Source organism: Numenius arquata, chromosome 1, assembly GCF_964106895.1.
Source record: "Numenius arquata chromosome 1, bNumArq3.hap1.1, whole genome shotgun sequence".
NCBI classification, from domain to species: domain Eukaryota; kingdom Metazoa; phylum Chordata; class Aves; order Charadriiformes; family Scolopacidae; genus Numenius; species Numenius arquata.
Genome location: NC_133576.1, coordinates 84,964,649 through 84,983,635, shown reverse-complemented (window position 1 = coordinate 84,983,635; position 18,987 = coordinate 84,964,649). Strand labels below are relative to the sequence as shown.

Sequence of the window (18,987 nt, the reverse complement as noted above, 5' to 3'; positions counted from 1 at the left end):
ACCATCAACAACTCGTGCAGCCAAATACTGTCCTACTTCTTTCTTACTGATGAAAATGCAGATGGTGCTTCTGAAATAACATCCTTGGCTGTTTCTGTCTCCTGGCTTATAAAGTTACATTCCACAGAGTTTAAGCACTGCAAAGCAGCGTGGGCCATTTGCTCGGAGAGCTATCATGTCTTCAGAACAGAAGATAAAAGAGATAAATAGCCAAGTACAATATTGTACCCCAACAACCTAAAAGCCAATCTCAAAACTGAATGAAAGAATGGAGAGCTTTTATTTCTTGGGTTTTAAAAGAATAAAGCTCAGCGATTTCCTTTGAAAGCTATTCAACAAGCTCCCCTAAATTCTATTACAACTTAACGTGAGCTGCTTCTGTTTCCATAAGAACAACAGTGGCACCATTCATCCTTTGTAGTCTGCCCTTTGTTGTGTTTTCTGTCTGGTGTTGTAGATTTTTCCACTTTAGTAAACCAAACGCAAAACAAGAACTGATAACATTTTAGCCAGAGCATTTATTTATTAAGCCAATGCTGGATATTCAGTTTTTTCCTGCTTGCTGCCTGAATCATGCCAAATCAAGTTCTTGTTCAAGGAGTTTGTAACATAAAGAAACTGTTTTGATACTGTCCCAACATTTCTTGAACGTGAAGTCTGTATCCAGCTGCAGATATTTATCTACACCTAACAGCAAAGATGGATATAGCCTCTGCATGCATGTATATACACAGACTTCTCGCTGTTACTGAGATCCTAATGTACTGCAATGTATTCAGCCTGTGTATCTTAAATCAGTTCAACATCAGCTCGGCACTGCATGATTTTTTTAGAACCTGCGCATGTAGCTCTAAATATAATATTTATCTAAGGCATGACCAAGGTGGTGGGTGAGACACTTTGTCTGATGTACACTGTTTAACTAAATTTACATTCAGCAGACTGTGAGGCTTATTAATGCTTAGAAAGATGTATATTTAGAAAACCTTAGACAAATGGAGACTAGAAAGAGCAAGATGTAATACGCTTTTATTAATGTCTTGCCTGTGGAAAAAGGTGACTTTGATTATTTGTACTCTCCAAACCCAAATGTTGAATGCTTTGCTCATAAATACAGGAATTTAAGTTTTAGCAGCTTCAGCCCTTTTAATTTTCACCATCATCACCATTATGGAATTAAACAACCTATTATTTAACACAACAGCTAACATTGCTGATGTTTTTAACCTGTTTTCCCTCTCGTTGTCTCTTAATCAGGTAACAGACATTAAAGAAAAGCTAAAGCTCTCTAAAAAGTTCTGGTCGACATTACCCTACACAATCTGCAAGGATGAGCGAGTGACAGCCGGTCCGTCAATCGAGGAGGACTGCTGGAACGGCCACACCAAGGCGAGGTGAGGTGGACCCCTCTCCACCGCACTCGGTCCAAATCCCCATCCGCCCCAAAGCAATCACAGAACTGAGGGCATTTCACAAAACTGTTGTGAAACGGAAATGGGGAGAACAAGTAATTTTCCACACGCAGCTTGTAGCCGAGGTTACTTATTGTCAAGGTGCCATTAAAGCCGGAGTGTGAGTCAGGGTAAATGTGCACAGCGTGTCGGCATGTGAACACAGAAAATGTTCATTGGTTCAGCTCCAGAAGGATAATTTATACTGAGATTTCAAAGAGCTCTTTAGCTCCATTTAGCATCCCTGTGTTGGGACTGACAGCTTGCGAAGCAATTGCACTCTCGGGATATCATACTGGGATGAAACAGAAATTGGAATTTCGGCTCTATTTGCTATTGGCTGGCAAAGCTTAGGGCTACTTACTGGGGAAAAAAAAAAAAAACAACTGAAAAATAGACAGCAGAAAATAAATGTAACACTCCTACTTATCTTGTGTAGAAGGCTTGACCTTATGTTTCTTCGTCAGAGATACTGTGGTCATCTGCTCTTGTTTGTGATAGTTTTCTGTGAGTTTTAATTTTGAAGTTTGCTTGGCTCGGGCTGTGGCAGGGCTGGAGCTGGCAGATGAGCAGGTGTCTCCAAAAGTCCCAGTGTGGATTCGTCAGCTGACAGAGGAGAGGATCTGATTATCCCTGCTGAGAAAGAGAGAGAGGAATTGGCTCAAGGACCATGCTGGGGGCAGTCAGGTTTCAGGTCTGTAGCCATGGCCTGTGCCACTGGGGAGACAGGAGGAGATGAGAGGTTTGAGTGTCTGGTGAGCACTGAACCTGGAGAGCAGTGATACTCTCTGGCACTCAGGGACTGGAATCTTTCTTTTCCTTTTACCTGATGATACAAATGAAGCCAGAATACAAAAATGAGCCAATAACAAAACAAAACAAAACAAAAAAAAACATAGCATACAAACAAACAAACAAAAAACCCTCACAAACATGCTACATGCCATTTTGGATGGATGGATGGATGGATGGATGGATAGATGGATGGATGGATGGATAGATGGATGGATGGACGGACAGCTTCACAGATAGATAGATTACAACCACCCCATCTTCTAACCATTTTTATAAGAAGCACACTTTACAGGGGGAGGTTTTGCACTGAACACATACTCTTTTTCCCAGCCTTACTACATAATGCTTGAAAGAATTCATTTTACAGACAAGAGCAGAGGGCTCTTTGGGATGCTGATAGTCCATTGAACCCACCTAGAGACACACATGAACAAATCTGTCCAAAAGCGCGAGTTACTACTGCTCTGTCCCTAAGCCCCCAGATCCAGAGGAAGCCTCTGGGAACCCTGAGAAAGATAGCTAGGAGGAGCGTCTGGCTATTACAGAACTCACCACAAAGAAACAGTGTGAAGAAAGAAATAAAAATGTGGTTTTATCTTCCTCTACTATATCTCTTCTTGTCAGTGGGCTTTGTAAGATATGACCCCAGACCAGCATGCTGCAGTAGTTAAACGGAGTTTCCAGACCTCCCAGCTTGATGCCATGCATCACATCAGGATGCATGCACTAATAAGAGATATATGCTGCTCTTTTTACAAAAGAGCAGTAAAATCTGCTAATATCCCTCCTGGTTTCTATGACCAACGCCAGTGTTTGTACCACATCGGGCTGATACTCCTCAGCTTGCTTCTGCTCCTGTCCTGAAGGGTCTGGCACAACTTCTACATTTGTTGGGAGTTATGGAGGTGCATTTTACGGATGTAGTTTTTCACCCTCCTTTTGCAGTATGTATCTTATGAGAAGCCTGGTTATTTTCATGATGCTTTCTGAGATTAATGTTCTGGAGCCTTTGAGAAAAGCTATCCTCTGTTGATAATCATCTTGATTAATTTAACACAGACGTTTCACTGGATGTAGAATTACATCTTCAAAGCATCACCTAAAAATACGGTTTCAGCAGGCCCAGCCACTGTTCCTATGTCCAGTTTCTACTTCATATCCATTCACAGATAAAATGTATATTCATAGTCTTAATAACAGAATTTGATAAATGCTTCAGGTGGAGAGAACAGTAATAAATTAGAGAGATACCATAGAATGCCATCTGAAATGGCAATCTTGTATCTCAAATGATATTGAAAACATTATTGAAAATAACTAGCTTTAGATGCAAAATCACCTCTTGGCTAGTCAACAAGGACATTTACTTCAGCCTAAAGAAAAGCCATAAATGTTTCCTTGTTCATACTGATTAGTACCTGATACCAAACACTAGTTCACAAGAACATGGGTGGCAAAACCCAGTCAATTTGTATATATCTATTTATGTTCACTGTGTCACCCATCATAAGCACCCCTGTGCTATACGGAGAGTTGCATTTTGAATTCCAGAGAATATGACAACATCCCATTATAGAAAACAGGAATTTTAGCCAGCTCCTATTACCCTGGACGTTAACACTACAAGTAAGAAGACAACATGGTGTTGACTACTCTTGGGAAAGGAGGTTCTTGCTGTTTTTTAATCAGATCTTTTGGTGTTATAAAGAATTAGAAACTTTGAATTGCCAGATGGATATTTATGCCTTGTGTTTCATTTTACACATTACCTTCCTATGCTGTTTTTACAGGGGAAAAGAGTTACAAAGCCAAGATCACAGAAATTGAAAGCTAGGCTTTGTCCTGAGAGAGGCATTACACCAAGGTCACTTGTGGCTATTACACTCTCCAGATATCACTTTGCTACCATGATTAATTTACAGTGACATAAGGTCGCCAGATGAAGGTCACCAATTCTCCAATAATCATGGGGTAACACAGTCATCCATTTGGCGTTCTGAAAGGGTGCACTTGGCTTGTTGCTGATCCTGTACAAAGAATGGTTTTAATCAGGCCACATGAGGCAGAAACCAAGTGCTGTGGAAATGGAAAAACATTTATTAGGTGGATGAATCTCTTTTTCTGAAAAATCCATGTTAAAAAAATAATAATAGCTACTTCAGACAGAGTGCCTTTTAGAGAGATGCCCAACAGGACTTCCCCATCATATCTTTAGTCACAAAAGAACTTGAACATAGTTTTTTGTTTAAAGAATCAATGTCTGCTGCCAGATGCACAGAGACAGATTTTTTAAAGATATTTAGGCTCTAAAAAACATCACTAAGACCAAACTTTAAAAGTTTAGCTCCTTCCCTATATGCAGAAAAATTCTTAGCAACAGCTTATAACCTCTTCACTAGTAGATGTTCTTCAGAAATTAAGGATTTCTCCAAGGAATGGTGGAACTCAGGCCTTAGGACTTAAACCAAATCCAAGTTATTAGCCCTTGAATAAGTGACTTTTACTGAAGTGAGAACAGCAACCAGCAAGGCTGGCAATGAGAATGAGTTGAATGGCCTTTATCCGGAGACAGGCAAAGATGGCCTTTACCCGGAGATAGGCAAAGATCACTTAGCACCACTAGCAAAAGTGTGAATAAAACACTTCTTGGTAAGTGTAAAAACTGCCTATTCATAATTGATGTCTCTAGTTTACATTTTCAGCTTCTTCCTTCCAACAAAATGGCAGGTGAGCCATTTTCTTCCTCTCCTTCTGTATCCTCGAGCTTTTCTCCAAGATGGAGGAAAAAAAAAAAAAAAACAAACCTGAAAATATCCTATGGGGATTACCTCCTGAGCAAACAGAATCAGATGAGGTGATCTTGTTAGCCAAAAAAGCCAATTTTCCACTGCACTTATCTTTCTGGACCAGATGTGACTGCCTAGCCCCAGCCCAGCCTGAGTATGCCTGTGCTCTATTTTGTACTCTACTGCCTACAATTCTGTGCACCTGGAAAAACTCCAGGACTGCCTAGCTGGGATGCTCTGGTCGTACTGTAAGCAACTGCTGCAGCAGCAAAATATGGAGAACGCTACCCTTTAAGGCTGATGTCTTTTAAAAAACAGAAGGTTCCTGCTTTTTTGTTGTTTTTCCATTGCCACAGCCTTTATATAAATGACCTGAAAGATTCGTCAGTCATTTTTAGATCTGAAAAGGAAGTAGACACATTGGAACATTAACTGGATATTAAAAAAAAAAGGGGGGGGGGGGGGTAAGAGGTGTTTGTTAAATAGGTTTTGTGGTGCTTGGCTATGATGTGCCAAAACACATCTTTGTTGTGTCTGCTGAGACAAGCAAGAACTGTGGAAAGGCTAAGAGGAACAGAAAACATTAATATTTCAGAAAACAATGTAAATTACACTAAAATCCTGACATAGCTGAGCAAGGAGCAAACAGCAGAAAGCAAACAGTATTGTTCAGCTTCTCTATACTCAGAGGGCTAAGAAAGCTAATTTTTTTTTGCTAGAAGAATGCAAAGACCAGACACTAATTCAGGTTGGCACTTCTCTTTTCATTTATATTGGGTGTACAGTTCTTGCAATGGCCAGGCGCACAAAGAGATCATTAACGTGAGCAGAAGCAGCAGCAAAGCTTAAAATTCACAGGGGGTGTCTCCGCTTACAGAACTGCAGCAAAAGCAGCTGTGTTCAACAACTTTGCCTAGCCAGCAACAAATCTTCTGTCAAAAAGTGGTCCCAAGACATGGCTTCCTATTCGGTGTGATTTAACCCTACCCCCCACACATCAAAATGCTTTTGTCAGAACATGTGCCGGGCTGCCTCTCAGAGGCTGTCACTCAAGAAACACCTTGGGCTGCGTGTTCCCGTATCTGTACTAGTGCTTTCAAGAAGGGAAAACAATTCAAAGATATTTACATTCAATATAGGTTTTTCTGCTTTTTTTTTCCTCCCTGAGGAAGCAGGTGAGCTAGTTCAGTAATGAGGGCAGAATCCAGCTTCACATTCAGACATGTAGATTCATGCATTTAAACATAGATGCCTGTGGGTGAGACAATAAGAAGTCATTTGTGTTGCCCAGGAGAGAGTAGTGTTACTTGAGACTCTCCGGCATGTCTGAGATGAGTATGACACAGGACACTACCTCCCACCTGGACCAGAGCCTGGGCAAGAACTGCTACAGCATTTTAAAAATCACCAATGTTAAGAGACCCCTAATATCCTCTCAGTGAAGTCAGTGAGGCTGTTTTCAACTGCCTGAACACACTTAGACACTGATATGTGAGATGGTTTGAATAGTCAAGACATCTTGACTATGGAGCTGGCAAATAAGACACTGGACCTACGGGATATTCAAACCTTAGCAGAGTAGTAGAAGGACACCAAGCAGCATATCCCTCGGTGGCTAAAGTGGCCCTCAAGACTCAATTCAGATGCTTAAAGAAAAACACTTAATATAATTTTAGGTGCCCCAGATGTACAAGATCTCCACCTCAAGCCTGTAGATACAATGCAGGACCTATGGGCAAGTCACACCTTTCAGGGCTAGTAAAGAGAAGAGGAGAAATAACTAAGAGCATTCAAATGGCACCAGATGTCTATGTTTGTGCAACTAAATCCCAGCAGATGAAATCTAATGAACTAGTCATCTGGCCAAAGGCACACGGGACTCCAACAGCTGTCCCTGCTCCACTGATGAATAAACTCCCGACTAGTTTTGACTAGATCTTGTGTTGACTAGATCTGGCAAGAGTGAGACTCTGCACATACGCAGACATTTGCATTTAGACATACAAGTTTTGGCATCTGTGTAAAGCTAAAGATGAATCTTCAGCCCATTTAATTCTTTTGGGTTCATGCCCTAAAAGCCTGACCTGACCTTTAGGCAATCATAGGATAATGGATTTCTTGTGACCCACATCCAGTATGGCTCCCTTACACATCTAGGTGAGGTGCACTGGACTGTTCTCCTGAGAAGTTAACCCCTCCAGGCCAGGAATGTTTTTGGGATCACCAGATCCCAAGGCAGATACTAGGGGGAATGTGACAGATCGACTGAGTCACTTTCTACGACTGAACAGGCTGGCCCATTTACAGCTAGATGGTCTTAAGAAGGACACCAGATCCACACTGATCTGATCAGAGTGCAGAATATGAACCTCAATAAAAAGCACACACCAAAGCACTCTCTAACTGCTTTAAATCTCCAAACTAACTCATATTGTCTCCATATCAAAAGCTTAGTAAGAAGTCAGTACATTATTCTTTTATTATTGATGATAAGACAAGATGAAATCAAACATAAATCAGCCAAAGAAAGCCTGTGAACTGCTGTTCAAAACTAGCCATAGCTTCTCATGGATGGCTTGCAATAAAGAGCAGATAACCCTTCATAAACAAGGGAAGCAATCCGCCACGCAGCGATTTCGAATCACTTCGAGCTGCTAACAGCTATGGCCACTGTCATGGACAAGATACCGGGCAAGATGGACATCCTCTCAGAGCCAGCAGGGCAATTCTTACAGTCTTACTTTTTTTAATCAACTGCACCTTGAAATCGCTGATTTACTTCTAGGCTGAGTAATTTATCTACAGCAGCTGTTTCATTTGTAGAGACGTGTGACAGATGGAGGTGCTGTTCCTTTGCAGCCCAGAGCTTCCCTGTGTGCCAAGGTCTCCATCCTGCTGCCTCCAGGCAGCTCGGAAGAATTATTTCCAATTGCTATCTTTAGTGATTCATAACACTGAGGTCTGCGGTCCTCTGTACTAGGGGAAGTGGCTCTGTATTCTCACCATAGTTAAGCCTGTACCACAGGAGTCTGGATGGGATCCCTACAGCATTGTTATTTCTTGTTATGGTACCAGTGAAACAACAGGACACACAGTTTGAGGCCAGGTATTTTTGGCAGTCATGTTTTGTTCTTATATGCTCACACTCCCCCAGGATTATTCTCATGTAAGCTTTCAAAGGCCACTGATGACAAATGAGTCTCATCTTGCAAAGCAAGTACCTATTACGATGAGACTAAACCCTTCCCTAGTGCAGCAAAGCCGTCGTCATTTTGTGAACCTCCAGATGCAGTACCTTAACCACGACTTCAACTGAGAAAGTCCTTTCTTCTCCTTTACTTTCACACTTATTTTTAAGGGATATATTTCTTTTCCAGACCAATATGAATGTAACATTTACACCAGCATCAAATTTGACTATTGGTAGAGAATTGGGCTGGCACAAAAGAGAGTGAAGTAAAATACTCTTAAATTATATTCAGTGCCAGGCATCACGAAAGTTTGCCATTAGTAAGCTAAACCGTGCTGTCATTACTGCCTGAGCACATACCCACATAAAGAGTCCCACAAACATCGGTAGAATAGCCTGGTATGCAAACTAATTACAAAATAGATCATATCATGATAAAGAAAGTGAACAAAGGGTAGATTTTCCCCAAATCCCTTGCAGTTTAAATGTGAGACAAAGATAGTAGGTAAATAAAGGCAGATGAGGGAGAACAGGGAAGCAGCAATGCACTATTTTCTCGTGATACCATGTCAGCACAGAGAAATGATACCAGTCCTTTATCAGCTTAGCAGCTGTAAAACGCACAGATAATTTTTAACAGAGATTCAAAGTAGGAAAAAAGGTAGCTTTGCAGATGCCTATCAGGAAAGTTTCACGAGGACAAAGAGCAGCAGGGGACAAAGTGTGCATTTTGAACAAAAGATGATGAAGACTTTTACTGTAGGGTGATTGGAGGCATGGGCTGATTTTTTTTGCTGTCTGTGAGCAACCTAAGACTGCATTTACCAAGGTCAGAGAAGGGAATGCTGCAGTAATCAAGAAATGATAAGAGCCTGAATAAAAAATTCAGATGTGTGGATGGATAGGAAGTGCCATACTTTAAACATGCTATGCACAAAGCAAGTGGAAGATATAAGTATAGCCTGTTTGTAAGGAATAAGGACCAAATCAAAGAGAATATCGGAGCCTGGTGAACTCATAATGCCATTTATGGGCCTGGATGTCGGATAGGCTAGAGATGTTGCTCACGGTGGTCAAAAAAGGGATGTAAGGAAGAGCTGTAGAAGAAAATTAATCAAGTGCTTCCTTTAAACAAGGAGAGCTATAATGCCTCAGGAGATCCTTCTAAACTATCTTAGAACAACAAATACACTATATATAAAACAAAGCAGTTCATAATTTTTAAGCAGAAAGAAATAAAAACAGAAGAATGCACTGTTAGATGCTTAATTTAGTGTGTAACCATTCGTATCAGTAGAGGATCTGAACATACGGTGACTTGCTGCTGGCTGGTGAACCTCTTCACTTGCTGGGGAGTATGTGGAGAATTAGGGGGTTGGAGAGATTAAATCCTTCCTGCTCTCCATGCTGCTGAGCTACTAAAAGAAGCCTTTAGAGTCTGTAAAATTAAAAACCATATATTTTAAATGGATTCACTAGAGCTGTTTAAGAACTGTGCGATTGTTATCAGTGTCAAATTGCTTAGCAAAGCATTTACTGTCCAGTCTTTTGTTTCTGAAACTTATTTTAAACTAATCATTTATCCTGCTGTATAGATACTTGCCTGAGATTATGAACGATGGCTTGACCAACCAGATCAACAACCCAGAAGTAGATGTGGACATCACAAGGCCAGATACATTCATTCGACAACAAATCATGGCCTTACGTGTCATGACTAACAAACTGAAGAACGCATATAATGGAAATGATGTCAACTTCCAGGATACAAGTAAGAAACCATTAACCATTAATTAACCATTAAATAAGTATATTTTTGAAACATGATTATAAATTGGTTCCATTGGAATGGCTTTCTTTGTTTTTTGTACTCTGTGCTGCTGACAACATAAAAACAAGGCTTTTTCTGTCCAATGAAATTCCAATTATATATTTGTTTCTTTTGCTTCTCTTGCTTATCTTCAGGTCAAATGCATCAAGATGCTGAGGGCTTTCCATAATGCCAGCAGTCTACACCTTTTTCAGAAAGGCATTTAAGCACCTCATTAAATCACGGTGGCTTTCACTTGGATGTTTTACTGAATGAAAGTTAGCCCCACCAACACTTCCCCATTCCCAAAGTGTTCATGCCCACCACAGTGCTGGGAGGAATGGGAACAGAGAAAAGGGACAAACACTGTAACACATGGCCCTCATGTTGTTTCTCTCACTCCCTTGTGCCAGGTGATGAAACCAGTGGCTCAGGCAGTGGAAGCGGCTGTACAGATGACATCTGTCCCACTGAGTTCGACTTCATCACCACCGAAGCACCACCGGTCGACTCTGACAGGAGGGAGGTGGAGGCTTCAGCCATGCAACCTGGCTGGTCACTGCAGACGTTGCTTGTCGTCTTCGTCAGTCTCGTACTGCAGAGACAGTGGAGATAATCCTGGATCTGGTCAAAGAAACTGTGTTTTAGCTACAGAAACAGTCAACTTGCTTCTTTTCTTATAATCTTGGACAATGGACCATGCCACAAACACTTGCCGTTTTCTATGAGAAGAGAGCAGTACTGCAACCTGCTTCCCTTTTTTGTTTTCCCAAAGAGTACCAGGTGCCAGACTGAACTGCTTCCTTTTTTCAGATATCTCTGAAGACGATATCCACTCTTGAGAGAATTCTTTCTCAAACCTTTATTACAGGAGACTTTCTAAGCTTCATTTCCTTTTATGCTGCAAAAGTAAAAGGATCTTACAGTGTGTGTTTTCCCTAACGAGAAAAAAGAAAGGGGGGAGAAACCAAGGAAACAGTTTTCTTTCTGAATCAGGCCTGACTCAAGGCTGCTGCATTTCAACAGAATATCAATGAAAAAAAGAAAAAAAGACAAGAAAGGAACACAAAAAAAAAAATGCAACCGTTCTCTTCACTGACAGCCAGGTTTCCTTTAGGAACTTCTGTAGGATGATTCAGGTCATAAAAATGATCATTGCTATAGGGAGGAAGTCTGGATTATTTTTTTTCCAACACAAAAGTACGTTTCAACGGTGAATGTCACGCGCTCCATCTGCCAACCACATCAGATTGGTATGAACGTAGAGAAGCTGAAAAATAAGTTTATCTTTTAGTATGATAGTAACTCCACTAGCTTCAGAATATCATGTTACAGTTGTTTAGGATTTAAATCTTAATGCCCAGTAAAAAATTGAGTAGTAGCATGATTTCACCTAGCTTCTTTTAGTATTTATCCATGTTATACAATTGGCATAGATTTCCACTTAGCTCACCATCAGCTGTGGTGGTAATGCTAAACAACGCTCCTGACAAATCTCCCCTCAAGGGTTTGGACAGAAAATAATCTCTTGTGATATAATCTCTTTCCTTTTGTCACTGTTCTGACATCTATTAGGACTTTCTGCTACTATGTTCATTATCCTACCAAGGCGGCAATTCTCTAATGGACTAACAGCGACTGGATCAATAGTGTGTTTCACATCTAACTACATCTTTCATATCAGTTAATTTCAGTATCACAAGGATTTCTTCTACAAAAATTTCAGAACAAGCAAATATATAGTACTGACATGGAGATTTCTTTCACTTTTTTAGTCTTAGTATGATCATCTATTTTTATATATATAAATATATATAAATCACAGATTTTAACTTCTTAATTACAAGCTCAGGGTTGACACTTCTTTGTAAGAAAAAAAAAAAAATGTTTGGTCAACCAACTCTTCTTTTTTTGTGCTGCTCTGAAAAGTAACCCTTTAATGACTGGTGAGCACGAAAATCAAAGAAGAGAATTTTTTACATATCCAGTTGTCCATTTCTTAACAGGTTTGCAGGGTGGGGGAGAAAACCTCTCTCATATGTGTGCATTTGTGGGGGGCATGTGAGTTTGTGTGATAGGCCCAGAGAAGGACACAGATGTTATTTGCGATGGCAATTGTACTCTTAGATTCTTCAAGGATATGTTGCTTTAATAATCATTGCCTAAATGACCATGGTCCTGGATAGAGTTTTCCTAATTTGCATCTGGTCATAAGACCAAAGATGGAAGCTGTTTAAATCCTGGACAAATGAATGTCAACAATTAGACATCAAAACCTTCCCTCTTCCATCAGCCAAAGACAAAGGGCTTCTGGGACAATTCTGCGTGGTGTTAAAATGATTCGCCAGAAATTTATTTTCTGATTCATACGGTGACTCTGGAAATGGTATAGACAAATTGTGGAAACACTGTAAAGCTGGCTAACCACATTACAATTTAACAGCAGAGCAAGTAGATCATATCCATTGCAATCTCTTTTTCTTGTCAAATTATAATTAGGTATCGATTTAGGCATGAAATTAAAGTAGAAAACACACAGCACATTAAGATAAAGTATGCTTAGGCACTTTTACCAAAAAGTACTTACAAACTATCTATATAGTATGTCTAATAACAAAAGGCATAGGTTTTGAGCCACTTGTATTCCAATACTTTTTTTTTCCCCCCATTTTTTTTTGTTTACTTCAAAGTATAATGATCTATTCTTCTGGGCCCGGTGTACAGAAGATGCTGGTAAGGTTTTCAGATCACACACGTCTTACACCAACCATAGCAGTGCTTCCTGCTGCTCTGATAGCTCACTCAAGAGCAGATCTTGTGATTTAGCATTTAATGCCTTCAGGAAGTTAAACAGCACAGTTCAAGCCAATTTTCACAGGCTTTTTTGTTGACCCTGGTACAGCAGGTACCAAGCAGAGGACCTTTTCTTTGAATTTTTTTTTTTCCTGAACTTGCATATGCAAGAGCCCTTTAAAACTTCCCCCAGTCCATCTCTTTCTCCCCATATACACACCCTTTTTATGCTCCTCCTCCTCAGCAACCTTGTTTCAGGACAAGCTGAGTGTTGTTTTGATTTATCCTGTCATGCATTTATTCAGTGGTAACTGATACTGTTTCCACCTCATTATTCTGGGTCTGAAAGCTTATTGACAGGTAATGAAGTCCAAGCCCTCTGAGGCAAGGTCCCTATTGTACCTGCTCCACAGTGTTGGTTAAGGAGCTGATGGACTCCTAGGGTCTTTGTGTCAACCTCGGCCCACATTTCGGTGACCCGATGACTGCTTTCAGCTGGTGCAGCCAAATTGGCTGCCCAGAGTGCTTTCAGCTACATGCAGACCTCCATGGACTCATAGGCAAGGAGTAAGAGGGATGCCTAAGAAGTAGGGGATTTGCTGAAGGCTGTTCTCATGCAGGGAGCTTGCAGGAGCTCCTGCTCTGCTCGGGCTGGATCTTACGAAATGTTGGTGAAACATCAAACCAGATTAATCTTTGCCAAAATGTGGCTGTCTTGTGTGAGTTCTACCAGAAATTTATGGCTTCCATATTATTTCTCCTCTTATTTTCCTACTATGCATGGTGATACCTTGTCAGGAGATGGAGATGCCTTTGCATGAGGTATTAGGCATACATTTCTTTAATAGTCCCTAAAGGTTGAATAGTCTCTTCATACACTGCATTTTTCTGAGATTAAGAGAGCTATTAAATGTACAGAGCAAATGAAATTGGGAATGAAGGAAAGAAAAGAAAGAGCATTTGTGTTCATAAATGTGAGAATCTACATAATTTCCAATGCTTCTATTTGCACATCCTTTATGTCCAATAATTCTTCTCCTAAGGTAATTTTTTGGTGTGCCACAATTTAAACATTTCTCTTCTGTTGGCAGCCAGTAAAGTAAGAAATGATAAAGAAGACAATTACCTGTTAAAGAAAGAGGACCCACATCTGAAGAAAAAAATCCTTTGACTTTATAAACCCTTTGTGCTCTGCAATCCAGAAGTTCTTGCCATTTTATGTCCTTTTACAGTGGAGGCTCTTAAAAAATTAGATGCAATGAATAACATAATCAGTGCTGTTGACCCTTGTGACGTTTTTCATTTTAATATTAATTAAACTGATTTTACGTTGTCCCCAAATTTTTGGTGTTTGCTGTACTGCAGATTTTTCCAGTGATGACTCAGTACACACTACTGTAACTGCAGTGCAGACTACTTGAGCGCTGGCTAAGCTAAGGCATTTCAAAAAAAAGACAATCCAAAGGAATTGAAAAGAGAGGGTAGAGATTTCCTGCTGAAGAGGAAGAGCAGAGGAACCTGTTCCTTGGGGCTCTGGTAAGGGCTGATCTATCCCAATTCTCTAAGAGGCATTGCAGAGCTCTGTCCATGGAAAGCTCCCAAAATATGTGTCTCACTCATGCAAATCATCCCATGATTTTCTGCATGATTTTTAGGAAGGATGACTACGGCTGTGCATTCCCACAGCTGTGTGACCCAGTTTGAGCTGCTTCCATGCAAAACGGCTGTGAGCTAGAGCTCACACCTTGGAAGGTGGACTGTGCATGCAGTGTCTCAGCAGGCAGCAGCTGCCATCAGTTTACTAACCAACCCTGAATCATTATCAAATGTAACCATACTTATTCACCTAGACTTCTTTTATTACTTCAACATGAAAAATAAATTACAGCACTGATGCAAGTTGTGTTTTTTGTTTTTAATTTACTTCCAAAGATAATCCATTACAATTGAATACAGAAAGTTATAGAATGATTCTGTTGGGAAAATCAGGTTTCTGCAGATTTCATTATGGAAACAAATGTCTAGACAGATCTCAGATATTCAGAAGAAATCCCCATTTCAAAGACCACAAAGCTATATTAACTATATTTACTAAATTTACCGATAAGTTTTCAAACCCGCTGGATGAGAATGAATAGAGTTAACAACAGTGGAACATCACACAGAATTGCAAAAACCCTAATTTCAAAGGGAAATCCAACAACCAAAGGCTAAGACTTAGATGCAAGGCTGAGAATATTTTGTCAAAACACAACAGACACAGCAACGCGTACTTCCAAGAAAATTAGGGCAGGTGATGACTGGACAGGACAATGTTCCATTACAGCTACTCACATGGACTGTGAGGCTCATATTAACATGTGTGATTATTATGACTCTTCTTTGATGAAACAATGATAAAGACTAGAGTACCATGGTAAAGGGGTACATGAAAGAAAAAAAATATGACAGTAACCATTTTCTCATCTGTTAAACAGCATAGGAGGCCTAATGGAGAACAAAGAACTTTGAAAATTATTTTAAAAATAAACTTCCAACACCTAGCAAGGGAGATGGTCTCAAATTAATTCAGTCAGAACATTTTCCAATAGTCTATACTAATTCCATCCTTTTTTCTGAAAGCTGTTCATATTGGATTTCTTTCTGACTCTCAATAAAACAGCAATGTTCTCCATAAAAGAGGTGACATTAGCATCCTCACCTGTAAGTTTCCAAACTTTACTCTAAAGCAGTCACAGTCTTTCTGCCCAGCTTCCCCACAGCCGAGGTCTCTGGACTGTCCAGAAGTTGAAGGAAGTCACATAAGTTTGTCCACAGATTAAGTCTACATGGTTAAATCAAACCATTTCAAGAAAATGGATCAGTATTTCAATCAGTTCTCATTTCACCTTCATTTTTAATTATGTGGCGTTGATACTTAACAGTGTAACATGCATGAAAGGCTTCTATCTCGTGGTGCACTGGAAAAAAAAATCTTTTCTTGCTTTTTCTCCTTTACTCCAGCACCAGGAAGTCTGTGAGGCTTAAAGCTGTAAGCACTAGGCAGCATCCAGTGGTGTAGTTTGTTTATTAAACTAAGAACAGCTTTATTACCTAAAGAAGTTGCCTTTTTTCTTGAGAGGTTTTAGGGAAAGGGAGTACCCATCTATCATCAGCAAAAAAGAGGTACAGAATGGCAACGATTTGTCTTAGGTATAGTGGGGTACCATCTGTCAGTATGTGTTAGTATCTCTGAAGAACTTTAAAAGCCAAATTTCCAGGGAAGACAAACCTACTTCCTCTAAAATAGAAATCAGTATGATTGTCTTCCTTGAAACACATATAAAGTATATGGCTTTCAGTTCCAAGTTGTTGAGGAAGTTGGTAAGAAATTTTCCTTCTGCAAAATAAGAGGCTAGCCATTTAGACAGCTCTGCTGCTCTCAACTCCTGGAGCTGCTTTTATATCTCTCCAGGGCTCTGCCAAGCTCCCAGGCAGATCGCCTAAAGCAAGGAGCCTCCTGGGCAGGCAAGTCATCCCTGCCAATGGCAGAGTTTGTTCTTCCAAGATGGTTAGAGAGACTACTGAGGGGAGCGGGAAGCAGCAACTTCACAGTGAGACCCAGCAGATACGTGATCTTGGGGAATTAACAATAAAATCATGTGAGCGACAGATGGTGCTCCTCACTGCTGTCCAGCTCTTCCTTCAGACCTACTGTCTGTGAATTTTCTGTGTAATGTAATTATAACCGTCCACTTGTCTACATAGCAAGGAACCAAACATTGCTTCACAAGTCAGTGGTGTTTCTGTACTCTGCTGCAAGGTTTCTCTCTTTTCTCAGTTCCCAGGGTAATTCTGTATCTTTCAGCGTGTGAGGAAGAACTTACTACCTAAAAGAGATTTCTGTGTCCTTTTTCCTAAAAATATACAGTATTTAGGCACAAAAGTCCTTCACATCTCTCACAGAACTGGCTTGACTCCACTACACATCTAGTGAGTTTTCTTCTCAGGCCTGAAGAGGTCACTCATGAGAACTTTGGAGAAAGCCCAAACTCTAGTCATTCAGCCAAGGTTTTGTAGAGGTCTCCCACATTCCACTAAATACCCCAAACACCAGGTTACAGGTGAGCTGTACTCTTTCTCCCCAGCTCCTCTCACCCCAAAGTATCATCCTGGGCCTGAAAAGTCTTCCAAAATTAAAGTTTCATCCAGGGCCTGAAAAATGATCATGAGCCTGAAAAATTCTTCCAAAATCAAAGTTTTGTCAAAGCCAGTGCATTCCAGAGGATAAAAAAGAAAAAAAAAAAAAAAAAAAAAAAAAAAAGATTTGACAAATCTGTGTTTCCTGATAAACATTTCTAACTAAAGCTTACTGTGTGGCTCTCTTCCTCCTGTGTGCTAGACATCCCATCTGTCTTTGAGTCACCAGTGTCCCTTGACCACTTTCTTCTCCAGGATGAACTGTCTTTCAGTCATTTTTAGCTCACTGGATTTTCCATCTCCCTTCCTCAAATCTCTGTGCCTTTGGTAGCATTTAATGCTTCTCTTTTCAGACAGAAGATGTAGCAACAAAGAGATTTGGTCCACTTATTTTTTGGTTTTCTCCAAGTTTTATCAGACCTCACCTTTAGCTTTTGTTCTCTAAACATATTCTGATGGGTGTATGTTCTTTATCATCTGAAAAAATTCCTGATAACTCTTTTTTCAGTCTAGTGTAATATTAAAGCTTGTAGATTACATTTTGGCTCATTCATTCAATTGTTTCTTCCTTGTAACTATAGCATACAGTTTGTGTTTTGCTATCGTCTGCTGGGCTGATGAACCAGCAAGGCCAATGGCAAAGAATTTGTGGATTTTCTATAGCAAGATGGACAGGGAACCATCAAGAAACATTTCACATCAGTTCTTTAATTGATTGGTTTGAGGTTTGGTGTTGGATTTTTTTTTTTTTCCATTTATTTTATTTTAACATTCTGGTCTTCGTTTGACTTACCTCCACATTGGCTATGTGTTTATTATATTATATGCATATAACGTGATTAGCGATGCACTGATTCAGTCTTTAGGTAACTCAGATTTATTTTGGGTAGTCAGTCAATCTTAATCTGCTTCTAAGAGCTATGGAGTGATGATCATTCTTAAAAATCTGCCCAAAGAGAAGTCAGAAGAGTTCAGATTTCAGCTTTATGCTATTAGTTGAGTTTGAGGCTGCAAGAATATTTTGTAAACAATTTGTGAATATGTGAGTGTACTTGAGGGAGAAGAAGGGAACACTTGCATCTCCAAAATATTGGGAAGCTTTTTTTCAACTTTTACCTAATCTGAATGCAAATTTATAATTTGCATTCAGATGCTCAACGATGTCAAACTACATAAATCGATGGACATTTATATACCAGCTCCTCCTAGGTTACTTTGTTTTGTTGGTAAGCAATAACATTTAATTTCCAATAGCAATTTTGTTACATTTAGCATATTCAAAGAAAGTGTGTTGTTTAAGTAGGTCAGATGTCTTGATTTGGATATCAATTGACATTTATACTTGCTTGTTAAACTTTTATGACTCCAGACGTATGAACATTGCTTGAAAGCATGCAAATTGTTAGCTCTGGTTTTGATGCTGTAATTCTAGATTAGTATTTAACGTAGTTAAATGTGAATTGATAAGGGTGATATTTGAATGCAAGTCAAGTTTAGAATAAAATTGGTTTTAGACAGAAATAGGGTTGGGTTGAAAAATCTCATTAAACATTAAACCTGCCAGATCTGATTTTAATATTTCAGCCTAATGTGACACAAAAAAACCACCTACAGATCTTGTCTACAGATCATACCTGAAACTAAATGGTACAGCTTCAGTTTTGGATGAGTTCCAATCAAAATGAAAGTTAAAGAAAAATCCCAAATTCTCTGATCTCCAAATGCTACTTACAAAGATACAGTATTTAGCAGCATATGGTAGCATGTGTGTGTATATATATATATATGGCAGTGTAGCAAGACAGAGTTTGAATTTTTAAGGAAAAGATTCTTTATGGCTTTGTAACTTCAGAGAAGTAATGTACCATGGACAGAAATAGAAAAATGTATACAAACATTTTGATATGCTTGTGAAATAGGTTTCACAGAGCCCAACATTTTTTGTGTAAAATGCCTTAAATCACTTTCTGTAGGGCTAATGCA

The 18,987-nt window shown here is 39.7% G+C and overlaps 1 protein-coding gene across 1 annotated transcript in view; it reads left to right on the top strand.

The window, feature by feature from the left end:
- The window catches only part of GPC6 (glypican 6), a 771,666-nt gene extending 761,018 nt beyond the window's left edge, over positions 1-10,648 (top strand). Inside the window, exons 8-10 of the mRNA XM_074168620.1 lie at positions 1,258-1,394; positions 9,818-9,993; positions 10,446-10,648. Coding sequence (XP_074024721.1) covers positions 1,258-1,394; positions 9,818-9,993; positions 10,446-10,648 — 516 coding nt within the window. The remainder of the gene's footprint in view (positions 1-1,257; positions 1,395-9,817; positions 9,994-10,445) is intronic.
- Positions 10,649-18,987: the final 8,339 nt, after the last annotated feature.